The 15,128-nt window shown below is 51.9% G+C and overlaps 1 protein-coding gene across 3 annotated transcripts in view; it reads left to right on the top strand.

The window, feature by feature from the left end:
- Nucleotides 1-15,128, top strand: part of POC1A (POC1 centriolar protein A) — a 94,193-nt gene that overhangs the window by 65,824 nt on the left and 13,241 nt on the right. For all 3 annotated transcript variants that reach the window (XM_032592196.1, XM_030306932.1, XM_030306933.1), the window contains one exon: nucleotides 7,854-7,997. In XM_032592196.1, the coding sequence (XP_032448087.1) occupies nucleotides 7,854-7,997 (144 nt within the window). The remainder of the gene's footprint in view (nucleotides 1-7,853; nucleotides 7,998-15,128) is intronic.

The raw sequence follows: 15,128 nt of genomic DNA, 5'->3' as shown, positions 1-15,128 counted from the left end.
GAAAATCTTGAAAGTCGACAGGAGGGGCGCCTGGGTGGCGCAGTCGGTTAAGCGTCCGACTTCAGCCAGGTCACGATCTCGCGGTCCGTGAGTTCGAGCCCCGCGTCAGGCTCTGGGCTGATGGCTCGGAGCCTGGAGTCTGTTTCCGATTCTGTGTCTCCCTCTCTCTCTGCCCCTCCCCCGTTCATGCTCTGTCTCTCTCTGTCCCAAAAATAAATAAACGTTGAAAAAAAAATTTTTTTAAGAAAGTCGACAGGAAAGAGACATTATATACAGAGCTGGTCAAAGGTAAGAATCTCAGACAAATTTTCATATGAAACTACACAATCCAGAAGACATTGAAGTAACATCTTAAAGCGTTGAAAGAAAAAACTGTCAACCCAGAATTCTGTACTTAGCAAAAATATCTCTTAAAAATGAAAGAGAAATAGACTTTTTTTCGGACAAAAGCTGAAATAATTCACTACCAGCAAATTTGGTCTATAAGGAATTCTGTACTTAGCAAAAATATCTCTTAAAAATGAAAGAGAAATAGACTTTTTTTCGGACAAAAGCTGAAATAATTCACTACCAGCAAATTTGGTCTATAAGGAATGTCTCTTTTCTCTCTCCTTTCCTTCTGGAATTCCACTCATACATGTTAGACAATTTGATATTGTCTCACAGTTTATGGATGCTCTGTTCTGTTTTTTTCACCCCTATTATCTTTCAGTTTGAGGAATTGATCAATGTTTAAGGACATTGATTTATTTTCCTCAGCTGAGCTGAGCCTATAAATAGCCTGTCAAAGCCATTCTTCATCTCAGTTACTGGGTTTCTTATTTCTAGCATTTGCGTGGACTCTTTCTTGTAATTTCTACCTCCCTGGTGGAATTCCGGATCTGTCTGTGTGTATTGTCCACATTTTCCTATTCGACCTTTAACATGTTAGTCATTGTTATTTTAAATTGTATGTCTGATAGTACCAACATCGAAGTCCTCTGATTCTGCTGATTACTTTCTGTCTGACAGTGTCTTTTTCCTTGCCTTTTGTGTGTCTCGTAATTTTTGATTAAATGCTGTACATCATGGTTAGGACAGTAGAGACAGAAGTAAATAGTCTTATCAGGAGTTGAGCTGAGTTTAGTGTTACTGTGTACTTAGGTGAGGTCTGGGTGTTGGAGGGTTTTTCTCAATGTTCCTGCTCCACCCCCAGCTTTCAACCTTCCTTGGGGGCCTGTTCCTCAGAGGGCATCTATTTCCATGCTCTTACACCTCCCCTAGCAATAGGCTGCTGGTGCAAGGTTGTTGGTGCTGGCTAGCTTTGTTGCAAGTCTTCTCTGTTAGCCTGGCCCCAGCTTTAGTCTTAGACATGCCCTATATCCCTGGGTCTTAGAAGTAGGGCATTCTTAGCAGCCCATCCCCTCCCTCAGCCTTAGGAAGCCTGAGTGATGTTGGCTCAGGATGGTTTCTTGCCTCTCCTCACCAGGGGCAGCGGGGTTTTTTCTTTGCTCATCTCCCAATAACTTATGGGTTTTGTTCTGTAGGAGAGAAGGGTCCTGTTAGGGTTTCATGCCTTTTCCGTGTCAGCTGCCTTCCTCTGGGTTTGCACCCTCAGGGATGGTTTTCTCCCATCTCCTGCCCTGCTGCCAATCTTTGTCATGAATTCCCAGTGGAGGTCTGTGAAAAACTTGTGAGTGGATGCAAACTCCATTTGTGTCTGTGGTTCCCAGGGGTTCTTCACTCTCACACTCTCTATACTCAGCCTCTAGCAGTTTGTTGGCTTAACTCAGTTCTTCTTACCCACTTATATAGCACCCAGTTCCCCTTCCTCCCGTGCTTTGCCATAGGTGAGCTGATGTTCACTTCCTGTTTTCCTTAGATGAGTCTGCCTTTCCTTAGATTTCAGGCTAGCTGTTTGCTTTGTGACTTAAGTTCTCTGATTTAAGAAAGTTTTGGATTGCTATTCTTGCAATTGCTATATTGTAATTCTTTTGGATTGCTAGTCTTTTTCTTGTTAGGATGGGGTTAATGTTTTACCCAACTTTCTACATCCTAGGCAGAGGCTCCTTATCCATATCTGCATCTTGATGATGAATAAGTGAGACCATAGTCAGTCCAGATGGGTTGACTTCTTGTCACAAGGAAGACCTGCAGGCGATTTGTTGTTGTGTTTTTTAATGAAAATTTATGGTTAGTGACCCATGTGTTTAAGTGACTGAGATCAACCACAGATATTTCTTCAGTTTCTACTGTGTGCAAAGTGTGAGTTCCTGGTGGCATGTGATAGGCTGGCAGCAGCAGAAACTGAGACAAGCAATTTAACCTACTATGAGAGCCCAGGATCCCACACCAGGGTGGGGTGAGAGGGGACCCCTACACACCCCAAATGAGATTTCCACAGTTAAACAGATTTGTCTTTTCTGAGTTTTCACCTTTTTAAAAAAAAATTTTTTTTAGTGTTTTATTTATTTTTGAGAGAGAGAGTGAGAGCATGCAAGTGGGGGGGGGGAGAGAGAGAGAGAGAATGAATCTCAAGCAGGCTCCATGCTGTCTGTGTAGAGCCCAATGCAGGGCTCTATCTCACAAACCGTGAAAGCATGACCTGAGCTGAAATCAAGAGTCGGATGCTTAATCAAGCGAGTCACTCCAGTCAGGTGCCTTCCCCCCCACTTTTTTTTTAATGTTTGTGTATTTATTTTGAGAGAGAGAGTACAAGCAGGGGAGGAACAGAGAGAGGGAGAGAATAGAGAATCCCTAGCAGGCCCCAGCACTGTCAGCATAGAGCCCGACGCAAGGATCGATCCTACGAACTGAACCATGAGATCACGACCTGAGCTGAAATTAAGAATTGGACGCTTAACCAACTAAGCTTCCCCACCTTTTTTTTATTTTGATGTTAAGCTGTTTATATTTGAGGTGCCTGGGTGGCTCAGTCAGTTGAGTAGCTGACTCTTGATTTCTGCTCAAGTTATGATCCCAGGGTCATGGGATCAATCCCTGTGTCAGGCTCCGTGCTGAGTGTGGAATCTGCTTAAGATTCTCTCTCTCTCCCTCTGTCCCTCTCCCCCACTGGCACACTCTCTCTCCCTCTTTCTCTAAAATAAAAAATAACAGTAATAAATAATGAGATGTTTGTATTTGGCACAAGTGAAAGATGACAACTTGGTACAGCTCTGTAGGTATGTACATGTAGGCTAATGTGACTTTACTCATGCATGCTATGCCTGCGAACCACCAGGCAGGGCCCCAGGACCCTTTGATGTTGAACGGGCAAAGCACTGATAGGATTTTCCTCCTTCAGTGCTGCTCCAGTTATTCCATCACTATCATTACTCACGGCCCTGGCGCGTGTGTCCCTTCCCACTCTTGTTTGTCATCTTATCTCTGCTTATCGCTTGTTTGCCAAGCTCTGGGAAATACCACATCTCCAGGGTGCTGGAGTGCAGGTGAGTGGCCACGATGCTGTGTCAGGTGGGGCTGTTGGCCCTTTGCCTTGGGAAGGTTTCATTACACAGGAATGTCACCGTGGTGGGCTTGGCTCTTTGAGGCATCCAGTGTGTGTGGAGGGCCCGCTCTGTGTTCAGCTCTGTGCCAGGCAGGCATTCCAGGGCAGGTGGGTGGGGGAATGACGCAAAAAGTGTTAAACACAGGATGTAAGAAAAGCTGGGCGTGTGGAAGCAAAACTGCAGGCCATGTCACCTGTCAGTAGCTGCCTGATGTCAGGGAACTGCCTGTACTTTGGGTTCTGATCTCAGCTCCATCGTTTCCTGGGTGACTTCGAGCAAGATTCTTACCTCCCTGAGCCTCCTTCCCCATCTGAAAAATAAGGTTAAGGGGAACCTGGGTGACTCAGTTGGTTAAGCGTCTGACTGACTCTTGGTTTCTGCTCAGGTCATAATCTCACGGGTTCATGGGTTTGAGCCCCGCGTTGGGCTCCGTGCTGCCAGCTTGGAGCCTGCTTGGGATTTTCTCTCCCCACCCCCCACCCCAGCCTCAAAAATAAATAAATAAACTTAAAAAAAAAAGAAAGAAAGAAAAAAGAAGGTTACTAACACCTGCTGTGAAGGGCCCCTATAAGGATTAAGTGAAGTGACATGTATAAACGCTGGCACATGGTAGGTAATAAGTAGACAGCAGTGACTGCCATCTTTATATGCCAGCCTGGTGGTGTGTTAAGTGCTATAATGTCCACTGTTGAGAGAGGACAAGGAAGCAGAAAAGGGCCATGTCCTGGTGGACAGGGACCAAACGGCATGGCCGGAGGAATAGCCTGGGGCAGGCAGGACCCTGGACCTTGTGAGTGAGGCTTGAGGCTGGGAACCTTCCGACAGTCACTTTCTTTCTGAGCCTCAGTCTCCTTTATTGTATAATGGACGCAGCCTGTGAAGCTTGGAGTAGGTGGGAAAACACGGTGGTTCCTGCTTTCCTTTCCTCCCAAGGCTACCTCCCTGACTTGACACATGGCTGCTGTCCTCAGTGCACCTTTGGAGCTGGCTCGGTTTTGGCTCAGAAGGAGGGTTCCTGTTGCGAGTCAGTGGTGCTCCCTCCTCCCGCCACACACACACACACACACACACACACACACACACACACACACACCCATCACTGGGCTTCCAGAGACTCCGCTCGGCACTGTCAGTTTCTGGGCCGTTTTTCAGAAACACTCAGAATTTCCATTCCATCTTTCCCAGGCAGCAGGCAGCGCCCGTCTGACCACTCCTCAAGGATGCTGGCTGTCGGGACAGAGGGCTGCCTGATTCCCACCCTCCTTCTCATGGCCTCTCCTGAGGGAGCCACGGGGAACTCACTGTCCAAAGGAAGAGTGTGCGTGTCCAAAAGGTGGGGGTCCTTTGGAAGTAGTGGGCACAGGGCTGTGTCTACTTCTCAAGAAAGGTCCACTGATGATTTCAGATAAGTGCCTTTCACAGCCCAGCCCTTTGTGGGGCAGGCCCAATCATCACCCCCATCTTGCAGATGAGGAGGTGGAGGCCCAGGGAGGTTAAGCCTCTTGCCCAGGGCCACCTTGCCGGTGAGTGGTGGAGCTTGATGTGAGCCAAGCCTGAGTCCCTGCTCATCCTCTCTGCACTCTGCTGTGTCTCCTGACATTGCCACCTGGGTCTGGGGGCTGCTGCAGTGAGGTAGCGGCTGGTCAAGCCTTCTGAAATGTTTCCTTTCGGAATGGACTTCTGGATAGACATTGGGATCTAACATTGTGTGCCAGTCTCTGTCAATAACCAGTGTTGTGGTTGAACCGCCCCTTAGTTCTTAAATGATTATAAGACTCCCATCAGCAGTAACCATCAGGAAACTTTGAAAAAATAAAGGTTTATTACTTTCAGTACCTAGAAATAGCACACGTGAGGCCACACGACATGGTTGAGGTTGGCGGGTAGAGAGAGTGGGCACTCATAGGCCTGGGGTTCTACTTTTATTGGGATTGAAGGTAGGGGCCTAGGAATTTTAAGGGCTCACTCTTTATTGGTGGATTTGAAACTTAAGAGTGGGAATTTAAGAAAAACAAGTGGTCCAATGGTCAGTTATCAAAAATCTACCAAGATCTCTAAGACAAAGGAGCCTCTGCAGTGGGAGGTGACCTGGCTCTTTATCTGGTCGTGTGCTGGCAATGTGTTTATTCAAGATAGCCCTTTTCCAGCGGATGCCTCTTTGAAGTGGATGCCTGAGCAGTCAAGCTGAAGTCAAGCACTCACATTACAAAAAAGAAGAGGAAAAAACAAAACAAAACACCCACAACTGTCAGGGCTTTCACTAGCCAAGGGCATTGATTCCTAGAGGCCTGGAACCCCAGCCCTGGTGGGCTAGGGTCTTACAAAACGGCTGTAGCACCACAGCAGACACGCACATGATGGGTTTGCACACATGGCACTGTTCCTGTTTTCAAGAATGTGTCTCACATTCACTTTCTTTGTAACCTCCAAAGCCTGTATTTGTCCAGGTTCAAATGGACGTGGACTGGAGAGTTTGTTATCTATGAGATTGGAACACTTTCCTAATAAAGGAAGATATGCAGTAGGGTCCATGTGCTAAATTGCCCTCCTTGGCTGGTTGGGAATCATCTCCTGGGGTGATACTTTTCAAGGACTCTGATGTCCACCCAGGTGAGCATGTCCAGGGCAGAGCGTCTTTCTAGGGCTTGGCCACTGTGGGTTCATCCAAGAGATGGGGAGACTCAGAGATGCAAGCTAGGTGCTGGTGGCAGGTGTGCAGGCAGCCGTGTTGGGGTGAGACAGTGGACAGGTGTGCAGGCATCCGAGGTGAGCCCCAGTCATAACTAGTATACTCCACTGGCCATGGCATTGAGGGGTGGAGGGGTGCCAGGTAGAGTAGCCTTCGCTCTGTGGTATCTGGGTAGTTGGCAAGCTCTAAACTCAGTAATGTCCTAGATTCAGAAGGGAGAGGGGTGATGACTGTGGGCAGGAGAAAGAGGGACATAGACGCACGGATGGGCAGCCAGCAGGCCCTGTGGGCAGGCCAGCATTGATCCATCCCACTCATGTGTCCTGGTCCTGGGGATGCAGTGGCTGGGGTGGGGCAGCCACAGGCGTGTGGGAGTACAGAGGAGCTTCTGATCAGGAGTTCAGGGTTGCAAAGTGAGTGGAGGACAGGATGCTGGGGCCAGGGGAAAGGAAGGGCGGATGAGGGCCCTTGGGAGGCCTCCCAATAGGGAGGACTTTGGGAGTTGGGCTAGAGGGTGCAGAAGCAGGAGGGGAGCTGTGAAAGGAGGTAGGCTGAAGCGGGGTGCCTTGTCAAGGGGCTTGAATTTTCTCCCAAAGGCAGCAGAGAGCCCTGGAGGACTAGCAAAGTCAGGGAGTAATGTGGTGACATTTGGGATGTCTGTTAGTGCTGTTAGTGAGGTCATGGTTTAAAGCCCCGAGCCCTAAGTGTAGCTGCATTTATGGGTTACTGGGGCCTTTGGGCCAGGCCAAGAGTGTGAGCCTCACCAAATATGTCATGTCCACGGAGGAATTGGAGGCTCCAAGACCAAACTGGGGCATCTGCTGACTGTGTCTTTGGGAATCCCACCCTGCACAGCACTTCCTAGGTTAGGAGAGGCATTCATCTGTGTGCAGACTGGTGCCTGAATTTGGGGGGACACATGTAGGACTGGGATGAGTCCCCTTAGGAAATCACTTGTGCTCAGTGGTTGTGGGGGGTGGCGTGGACAGAGGTTAGGATGGCTTCTGCGTTTGGGAGCAGAAGGATCTTAGGCAGAAACACTGATTCCTCACATTCCCGGAATCCTGTCTAAAGAGCCCAGGGTGCCTGTCCTGTGGATTCTGACTCCCACCAGCCATCTGGCCAGGATGTTCACACAGAATGCCTGTTTTCCCAGGGGATGTGCACTAGGGCGGGATTAGAACATCCCCCCGGTTCTAGGCTATCCCTGCGCTGGGGGGTGGGGAATTGGCATTGATCTGACCAGGAAGAGGGGTGGCTTCAGAGCCAGGCTGGGCTTCAGAGTCTCTGGACTCTGAGAGGCCTACTGGGGGGTGTAGGCTGCTTGAAGAGCCAGCAGCTGGCCTGGCCGCCCTGATGGCCACCAGGAGCCAGCGGAGTGCACTCACCGGCCCACCCGCACATCCCTCCCAGGCCCCTCTGGCCCACATTGCCAAATGCTCTGATTGCGCTCCTCACTCACAGCCTCTGCTTAGAAAGCAAGTCCTGGAAGGGGGCGTGTGGCCCGGTTGTGGGAGTACCCCCTCACTGTGTTTCCCGCCAATATTTGGAACTCATTTTCTCCAGTTTACTGGTGGTTTTTTACTTCATCCTTCAGAGGGGCTGTTCCTTCCTCTGTTGTTTCTTTAAGCACTGAATGAAGACTGAAGGACTCCCTTTCTTTTCGTTGTCTTTAGCCAGAAGTGGATTTCCCTGTCCCTCCAGGCAGAGGCAGGAGTCAGGAGTCGGTGCAGAGCCAGCCCCAGGAGCCCATCAGCATGCCCCAGACGCTGACCAGCACGTTGGAGCACATCGTGGGCCAGCTGGACGTCCTCACCCAGGTAGGCCCTGACGTGTGTTCACCCCACCGTCTGCACTTGGCCTGGCATTTGGACCATTTGGAGTTGGCCAGCAAGTGCTGGATTTTTAAAAAACATAATCATAATGGACCTACTTTCTAGGCCAAATTAATGAAATGGCAGTGCCTGCCCTGAGATCCTGGCTCTCAGAACCATCCAAGCCCCGGCCAGGCCACTGGACCCTAAAATCAGCAGTGCTAGATCCTGCCAGGGTATGCCCTCCCAGGGCTGGCCTGGGCTGCAGCAGAGCTTTGGAGGAAACACTGTCCATTCATCCTGCTCATCACCGGGTGGGCACTCCAGGGACGTGCCAGGGAACTGTAAGCAGTGAGTCAAGGCGTCTGGGAGCCCAGGCTCTGGGTTTGAGCTGGCACTGCTCCTTATCCTCCAAGCAACCTTGGCAAAATCCCTTCGGCTCTCTAAGCCCTGGTGGGTTCCTCTGTGATGTGCAGTGGTCATGGACTCCACATCTCACGTTTGTGGTCAGGATCAAAGGAGATGAATCTGTGGGAAGTGTTTGGCTTATGCCTGGCTCTAGGTAGCTGCTCAATAAATGTTAGCTGTGTGCTGGCCACCATCGTCAAGATGGACGTGGGCCCCGGCCTCTGGAGCACGTGTACATCTGTCAGGTCCCAATACAGAATTGTAGCACAGCAGTTTCCGTAAGAGCAAAATGCCCTGGCGAAAGGTGCCAGCCAATACCAGGGGCGTGAGAGCAGTGCTGGCAGAGGGAGCAGCCTGCCTGCAGGACTGGAGGGGGCCATGGGCACATCCAGGCAATGGGCAAAAGGCCCAGTGTGGCTGACATGGGGCATATGGGGGGGGGGGGGGGGGGGGGCAAGGCAGGATTTAAAGGTCCTCAGACCCTTCCCCGCCTAGGCTATGGGTGCAGACAGCCTTTTCCTATGCCAGCTCATGGGTAGAGCAAGGGTGTGGGAAGAAGGCAAAGGACCCTTGAATCTCTGACGGAGATGGAGCTGAAGTGGTGTGGCATCCTTTCCCTCCCTCTGGAGCCCACCCGGTGATGAGGCTCACTTGGATCTGGGGCCAAATGAGAAAAGCTCTTCTCCGTCATGTCACGTGGTCCACGGAATGTCACAGCATCCCGGCTGGTGCTGCACACCTTGGGCCCAGTGAAGGAAGAACATTTGAAGGGAAAGGCCAGGCATCAGTGGCTGGAGGCCGGGGGAACTGCGGGCACCTCATACAGACATTTTGGAAAATCTGTTAACCCTTGAGAAGGCACGTGCTAAGAGAGAAGTATGAGCAACATGCACATCCCCCACCTCAGATGCGTCAGAAACTGCCAAGCCTGCCTCATGTTCTTCACAGCCTTGTCAAGTGAGAGATCAGGGGAGGTGGAATCAATTAGAACTTTATAGGATAAAATTGGAAATTAAGTCTGAGAAGATGGTTAAAAATAGCTTCATTGGATCACTTCTTTGGAGTATAGCACTAAAAGCATTTCCCGTTGCTGTATTTCAGGAGTGCACATGGGAGGTTTTGTTATGTGTTAGCAGTTCAGAGTGTGATAGTAACTTTGTAAGAAACTGGCATCACAGAGAATAATGAAGGCTCTCTTGTGGCCTGGGCCTCTGGCCCGGGGTCTGGATGACTGTAGCACCCTCGTCCTACCTCAGGCTGTCCAGCCCCTTGGTGGATCCAAACAGCACTCCGCCCTCAACCAGATGCCAGGCCCATCAGCCAGTCACCTGCTTTGCCAAATGGTGTGCATTCCTGAATGCCACCAAGTGAGACATGTTCCTGATGGACTTGACACATCCTGAGGAAACTTGGGTTCCACAGATGAAGCCCCCACTTGAGGCCTCAGCCCATTCCAAAGTGGTAGGAGTTGCATTTGTGCTAATTAGATGCTGTCTTTGAGCTTGGTCACTGGTTTTTTTCAGGTCTACCTCCTCTCCTGGATTTGGGGCTCTAGCTGAGGTGTCCTAGCCACAGCCAGAGCTGTCCCCAGTGGCGTTGGGAGTTCCCTCCTCTTGGGACCAGCCTGGCTGTGGGCAGTCCCCTCTCTGGAGGCTCCTCTGAGGCCTAGAGCCAGGTAACCCTGCTGTGTGTAGCTACCTATGCAGGTTGCTCAGCGGCCTCTGAGCCTCCTTGGTCTGTAGGTATTGACACATGCTGCCCCCCTCAGTGAATGCTCCTCACCATCCCAATGTGCCTCTCTGCTCTGGAGAGGTGCTGTCAGCCACCCCAACAGTGACTCACACTTCACAGTCGTCTGAATTATGCTATTCTCTATCTCACCGCTTCGCTGCCCTTCCCCGCGCCCCCCCCCCCCCCCCCCGCAAGGAAGTCTACTTCAAAGAGGCTTCTGAGAGGGAAGCTGCCTTCCAGGTCCTTCGGTCGTCCATCCTGCAGAATATCCTCCAGGGAAGCACTGTGGGGGCTGCAGTGACTGGGGATGTTTACTGAGTGAGTCACAGAGCCTCCAGCCCCTGGGTGATATGAGCAGGACACCCCATTGTGGAAGCTCACAGTCCTCAGAGCCTGGCTTCCTGCTCAACAGGCTGGTGTGGCCCAGTGATTGAGTCTTCCTCTCCGGATGTTCGTAGCCCATTTACACCAGTATGAAGGCCCAGGACCTGTTCTCAGTCCTCTTCAGTGGCACCTCTGTGCAAAGCAGAGACCCGGAGGTTGGGCAGCTGAGTGTGCCATGGAGAGATGTGACTCAGCTTGCTTGGGTCAAGATCTCAGTAACCTTGGGCAAGGTACTTAACCTCTGTGCCTCAGTTTCCAAGTCTGGAATACAGAATGATAATAGTACCCTCTTATGGGCTCTTGTGAGGATTAGATGCATCGGCTTGTGTGAGGCTCTTTGGGTGGTGTCCAGCAGCGCCATGTGCTGCCCCTTGTCATTATTCATGGCCTGGCAGAGGTGGCGGGGGGATCCCAGCAGCACGAGAAATAGCTCTCCCGGCTCCCCACTACCTCCCTGCCCAGGAGAGCCATTCCTCAGCCCTCACAGTGGGGGTGGCGAGTTCCCTTCATTCCTTGAGCCCTTTCTGTGTCTGGGGCCAGTGAGCGAGCCGGGTGGCTTCCCTCCCAGGCCAGGCCATAAGGCCTGTCATCCCAAGGAAAGCAACATGCCCTTAGGGCATGTGCAGCATCCAAAATGCAGCCCTTTGACTCCCGATTTGGGGTTGTACCATTTTGTTGTTGTTTTTACTTTTTTTTTTAATGCTTATTTATTTTTAAGAGAGAGAGATTGCGAGCAGGGGAGGGGCAGAAAGAGAGGGAGACAGAGGATTCAAAGCAGGCTCTGCACTGACAGCAGAGAGCCTGACTTGGGGCTTGAACCCACAACCTGTGAGATCATGACCTGAGCTGAAGTCAGAAGTTTAACCGACTGGGTCACCCAGGCACCCCTTTACCATTTTATTTCTTTAGGAACACCTTTTCTATAAAGTGCATATGTTGTTTTTCAAAAGTGTATCCATTCAGGGAGATAACTTTGGAACACGTTACAAGGTTCACAGGCCTTTGGCCATCCCCGGAGCAGGTGTGCTGTCTGGACCGGCCTGGCCTGGCAGGGAGTTGTTTTAGATGGGAAGTCTGCAGAGTGTGGGGTCATGTCCTCATTGCCGTCCTCCTCCTCCTCCTGCCATCTGGCTGAGACCTGCAGCTTTCCAAGGGCTCTCCTTCGTGGCCCTCATGTCATCCTCCCACTTGGTGCCCAGCAGCTGGCACCATGCCAGGTGTGGATAGGGTGAGAGTAACTGCTTGTGCATGGGCCAGCCCCAGGGGCCACTCAGCCTGGGGCTTCCCCTGCTAGACAGTTTTCATGTGGTCAGGAATGGCTTCATCCAGGAGTCCGTCTGCAAGCCAAACTTGATCTTCCTGAAAGTTACGGCCAGATGTTCTTGCTCTGTGATTACAGAGCCGGGCAACCCTCAGGTCCCTGGCCAGAGAGCATACCCCTTGCCATGGCCCTTCTTTATATAGGAGACACCCCTCCTTACTCCTGTGAGGTTGCTGTTGAGGGCTTCACGGATTCCTCCACTGAGAGCTCCTGGGGACCCTGATCCCAGCTGGATGCCATGTTCTGAACAGCTGGGGTCTCTCTGGTCTTACACATCCCTACCAGCTCCGGGGAGCAGAGTGAGCCACCTGCCCATCAGCCTGGACACACCTGCCCTCCTGGATTTGAGGACCAACCCCACCATTAATCACCTGGGTGACTTTAGGCAGGTGACATTGCTCCCCAGAGCCTTAGTTTCCTCCCTCGTAAAGCGGGGACAGCCAACCCAGCTTATGTCCTCTGAGCACTGTTGGGAAGCTCTTGGTTAGCAGGACCGGCACCAGCTATTTCATAAAGCACAGCACGAAGTTGACGTGCTCCCAGGAGAATGTGGGAAAGTACCAGGGTGGCCAGGTGACACAAGAGTGTCAGGAGTGGACATTCCACAGGCCTCTGCAACTGCTGGACTTGAGTCCCAGGAATGCTCTTGAGCTGCCAGTGAGACTCTAGTGGTCTGGCTAGGCGCTAGGACAACAGGGAGAAAAGGAAGAGATCTTTCCCCAGATCCAGGAAGGGGAGCCCAGGAGGTGATGGGGAACTGAGGTGCCCAGGGGCTGTTGAAAATCAGGGATGGGTCATGGGGCCCATTAGATGGGAGCCTTGAACCCAAACCCAGGCACTGGGCCAAGATTGAAGCCCTTCAAAGTTGTATACTTACTGTGATAGCTGTTCTTTGAATCCAGTCATCTTAATGGTTGTTGAAAAAAGTATTTCCTAATAATGGGGTTTAGGTTTCTCTTTAGCGACTTTTTGCTCCTCAAAACCCCATCATGGGAATTCTCAGGAACTCCTGGGGCTGAGGTCCTGAGTGGGGGGCTGTGTACCCCCTCTTTCTCTCGTGACCCTGTCCATACATACATACATACACACACACACACACACACACACACACACGGACGCACCTGTCCTATGGCTACCATGGGTCACTGACCTGCTGGACCTGCCCCAAGTCTTCTCTTCCTGAGAAAGGTGGCTTGACCTTGGAGGCCTGTGGGATCCAGAGAAAAGCCCTGACCAGGAGTCAGAAGCCCCAGCTGCTCTGACCCAGCTTTGCCTGTTTCCATCTGTGTGGATCTGAGTAAACCTTGGTTTTCCATCTCTATACAGGGGAGCCTTTAGGCACTGCCCATCTACCTGTCCCGTGGGATGGGCAACAGAGGTCAGCACCGCACGTGAGGCCAGGACTTCCCTCAGGTCCTTCTTTCCATGAGTCGCCTTTATATCTCCCCTCCCCTGGAAGAAGGACTCCAGGGTGGGCCCTGTGGCTGCCAGGGCTGCCTGCCTGGTGATAGGCATTCAGCATGCATCCAGACAGAGGCCGTGACCTTTCCCCTCATGTTCTTGTGGGGGTGCGTCAGGTGATCTAGGGGTCCTTTTCACAGATGCTGGAAGACTCACCAATGAGCAGGGAGAGGCTGCTTTCCACGACTAGCCTCACTGCATGAGCTCACCTCCCGGGTTGGCTCCCTTTGCTTCCTTTGCGGACTCCTGAGTGACAGAGGTTTGGGTGGTGTCTGGGAGTTCCAGAGTCCCTCAGTCTTCCTCAAGGGTAAGGGGTGGGGCACAGAGGTGAGGACAGTGCCCAGGAGCTGGGGAGGCTGCAGCGAGGGGCCCCGGCCCAACAAGCGGCTTGGTGGTTTTGCCTCAGAAGCCCACAGCAGAGTTATTTTCGACTCCAGTTTCACATCTTGCTGCTTTTTAAAAATACCAAGCCATGAAAATTCCTGCTCCAACTATGTTTTTTTTATGGCACCCGTGCTTCAGGCTGGCCACAGCCATGCTGTGATGTCACGTTCAGGTTCCTGTGACTCACTGGGGGCTGCTGGGCTCCAGGACTAGAACATGCATGCAGTGGGAAGCAGGCGGGGGCAGGCCCACCCAGCCCTGCCAGTCTGGGTCTCCTGACGTTTGAGTTTGTGAAATATCCAGGTTGTTGTAGCTCCGCTGACCTAACTCAACAAGGCTAAGAACTTTTTTCTGTGAGCTTTGGGGAATTGGATAGAATGGCCTGTTTGTTTTGAGACATCCTGGCCTTCCCCCCTCAACCGCCCATGTCCTGGGGGTTCCCTATTTGATGCGCCGCTTATGTGAGGTGCCTAGTTTCATGCTGGTGGGGAAGGTGGGAGCACAGGGTCTGCTCTCGCATGGGCCGAGCTGCCTGACCACTCTGTGGGGCTCTTGGTGTACCTCTTCCCTGGGCAGACTAGCTGTTGTTTGTGCAGACACACTCCAGATTTTAAAACAGTTCTGCCATTTTAGCTGGGGGCCAGCCCTCTCAGGTGCGCCCAGACTCAACTTGTTGGGAAGGTATAGAGTAAAAGGCACCCTGCCCAGCCGCCCCCACGCCCCCACCAGGATCCCTGTTTATAGGGCGTGTGCAGCCCCTATATCACTCACACATACGGCCAGTGGCGTGGGGGTGGTGGTTGCTGGTTTCCACAAAAGTGGACCCTCTCTCCACAGCACATCTGGCCACCGGGCCTGCACAGTCCAGAGGTCATCTGGCTGTCCTCCTCTGTATAGACATTCAAGAATTACCCTTGGACCAAAGTCAGGTTCAGGACAGCCTGAACTCCTGCCCCTTGGGGTTTGGAGACGAGAGACTTGTTTTTCTTCTGTCAAGAAGCTGCTTCCTGGGGACGGGACACTCTCTGGTCTGTGTCAGAAGCGTACTTGAGGTCTGACTAGCCAGTTGCAGAGGGGCTGGGCCCTGACCCTTCCCCAACTCTGTCACTCTTTTTTGGCAGTTTATCCACAGGCTCCCCTGGCTTTGCAAAAAGCAAAGGCTGGTGCTGCTAGCAGCGCTCAAAGGCAGGACAGGCTCAAGCTCCGTCTTCTCTGCCATCTGTGGTTGTGGCAAAGAGCACCCCTCCCCAGAGAAGCTGAAGAAGGAAGGCCCCTGCCCACCAGATGGGCTTAGGGTGGCTGCCTCTAGGGCCTGGGAATGTTCACAGTCTTCCGAGATTTCTCCTGTGAGGCCCTGAGCAGGCCTGGAGAACTGGGGGTGGGGGCACAGGGGCTGGAGCCGGATAACAAGGCTCATGCAGGGGCATCTCATTCAGACTGACTGGGAT

The sequence above is a fragment of the Lynx canadensis genome, chromosome A2 (genome assembly GCF_007474595.2).
Source record: "Lynx canadensis isolate LIC74 chromosome A2, mLynCan4.pri.v2, whole genome shotgun sequence".
NCBI lineage: Eukaryota > Metazoa > Chordata > Mammalia > Carnivora > Felidae > Lynx > Lynx canadensis.
Note: the sequence above shows the minus strand (reverse complement) of the source record. Positions and strands in the feature narration are given on the sequence as shown.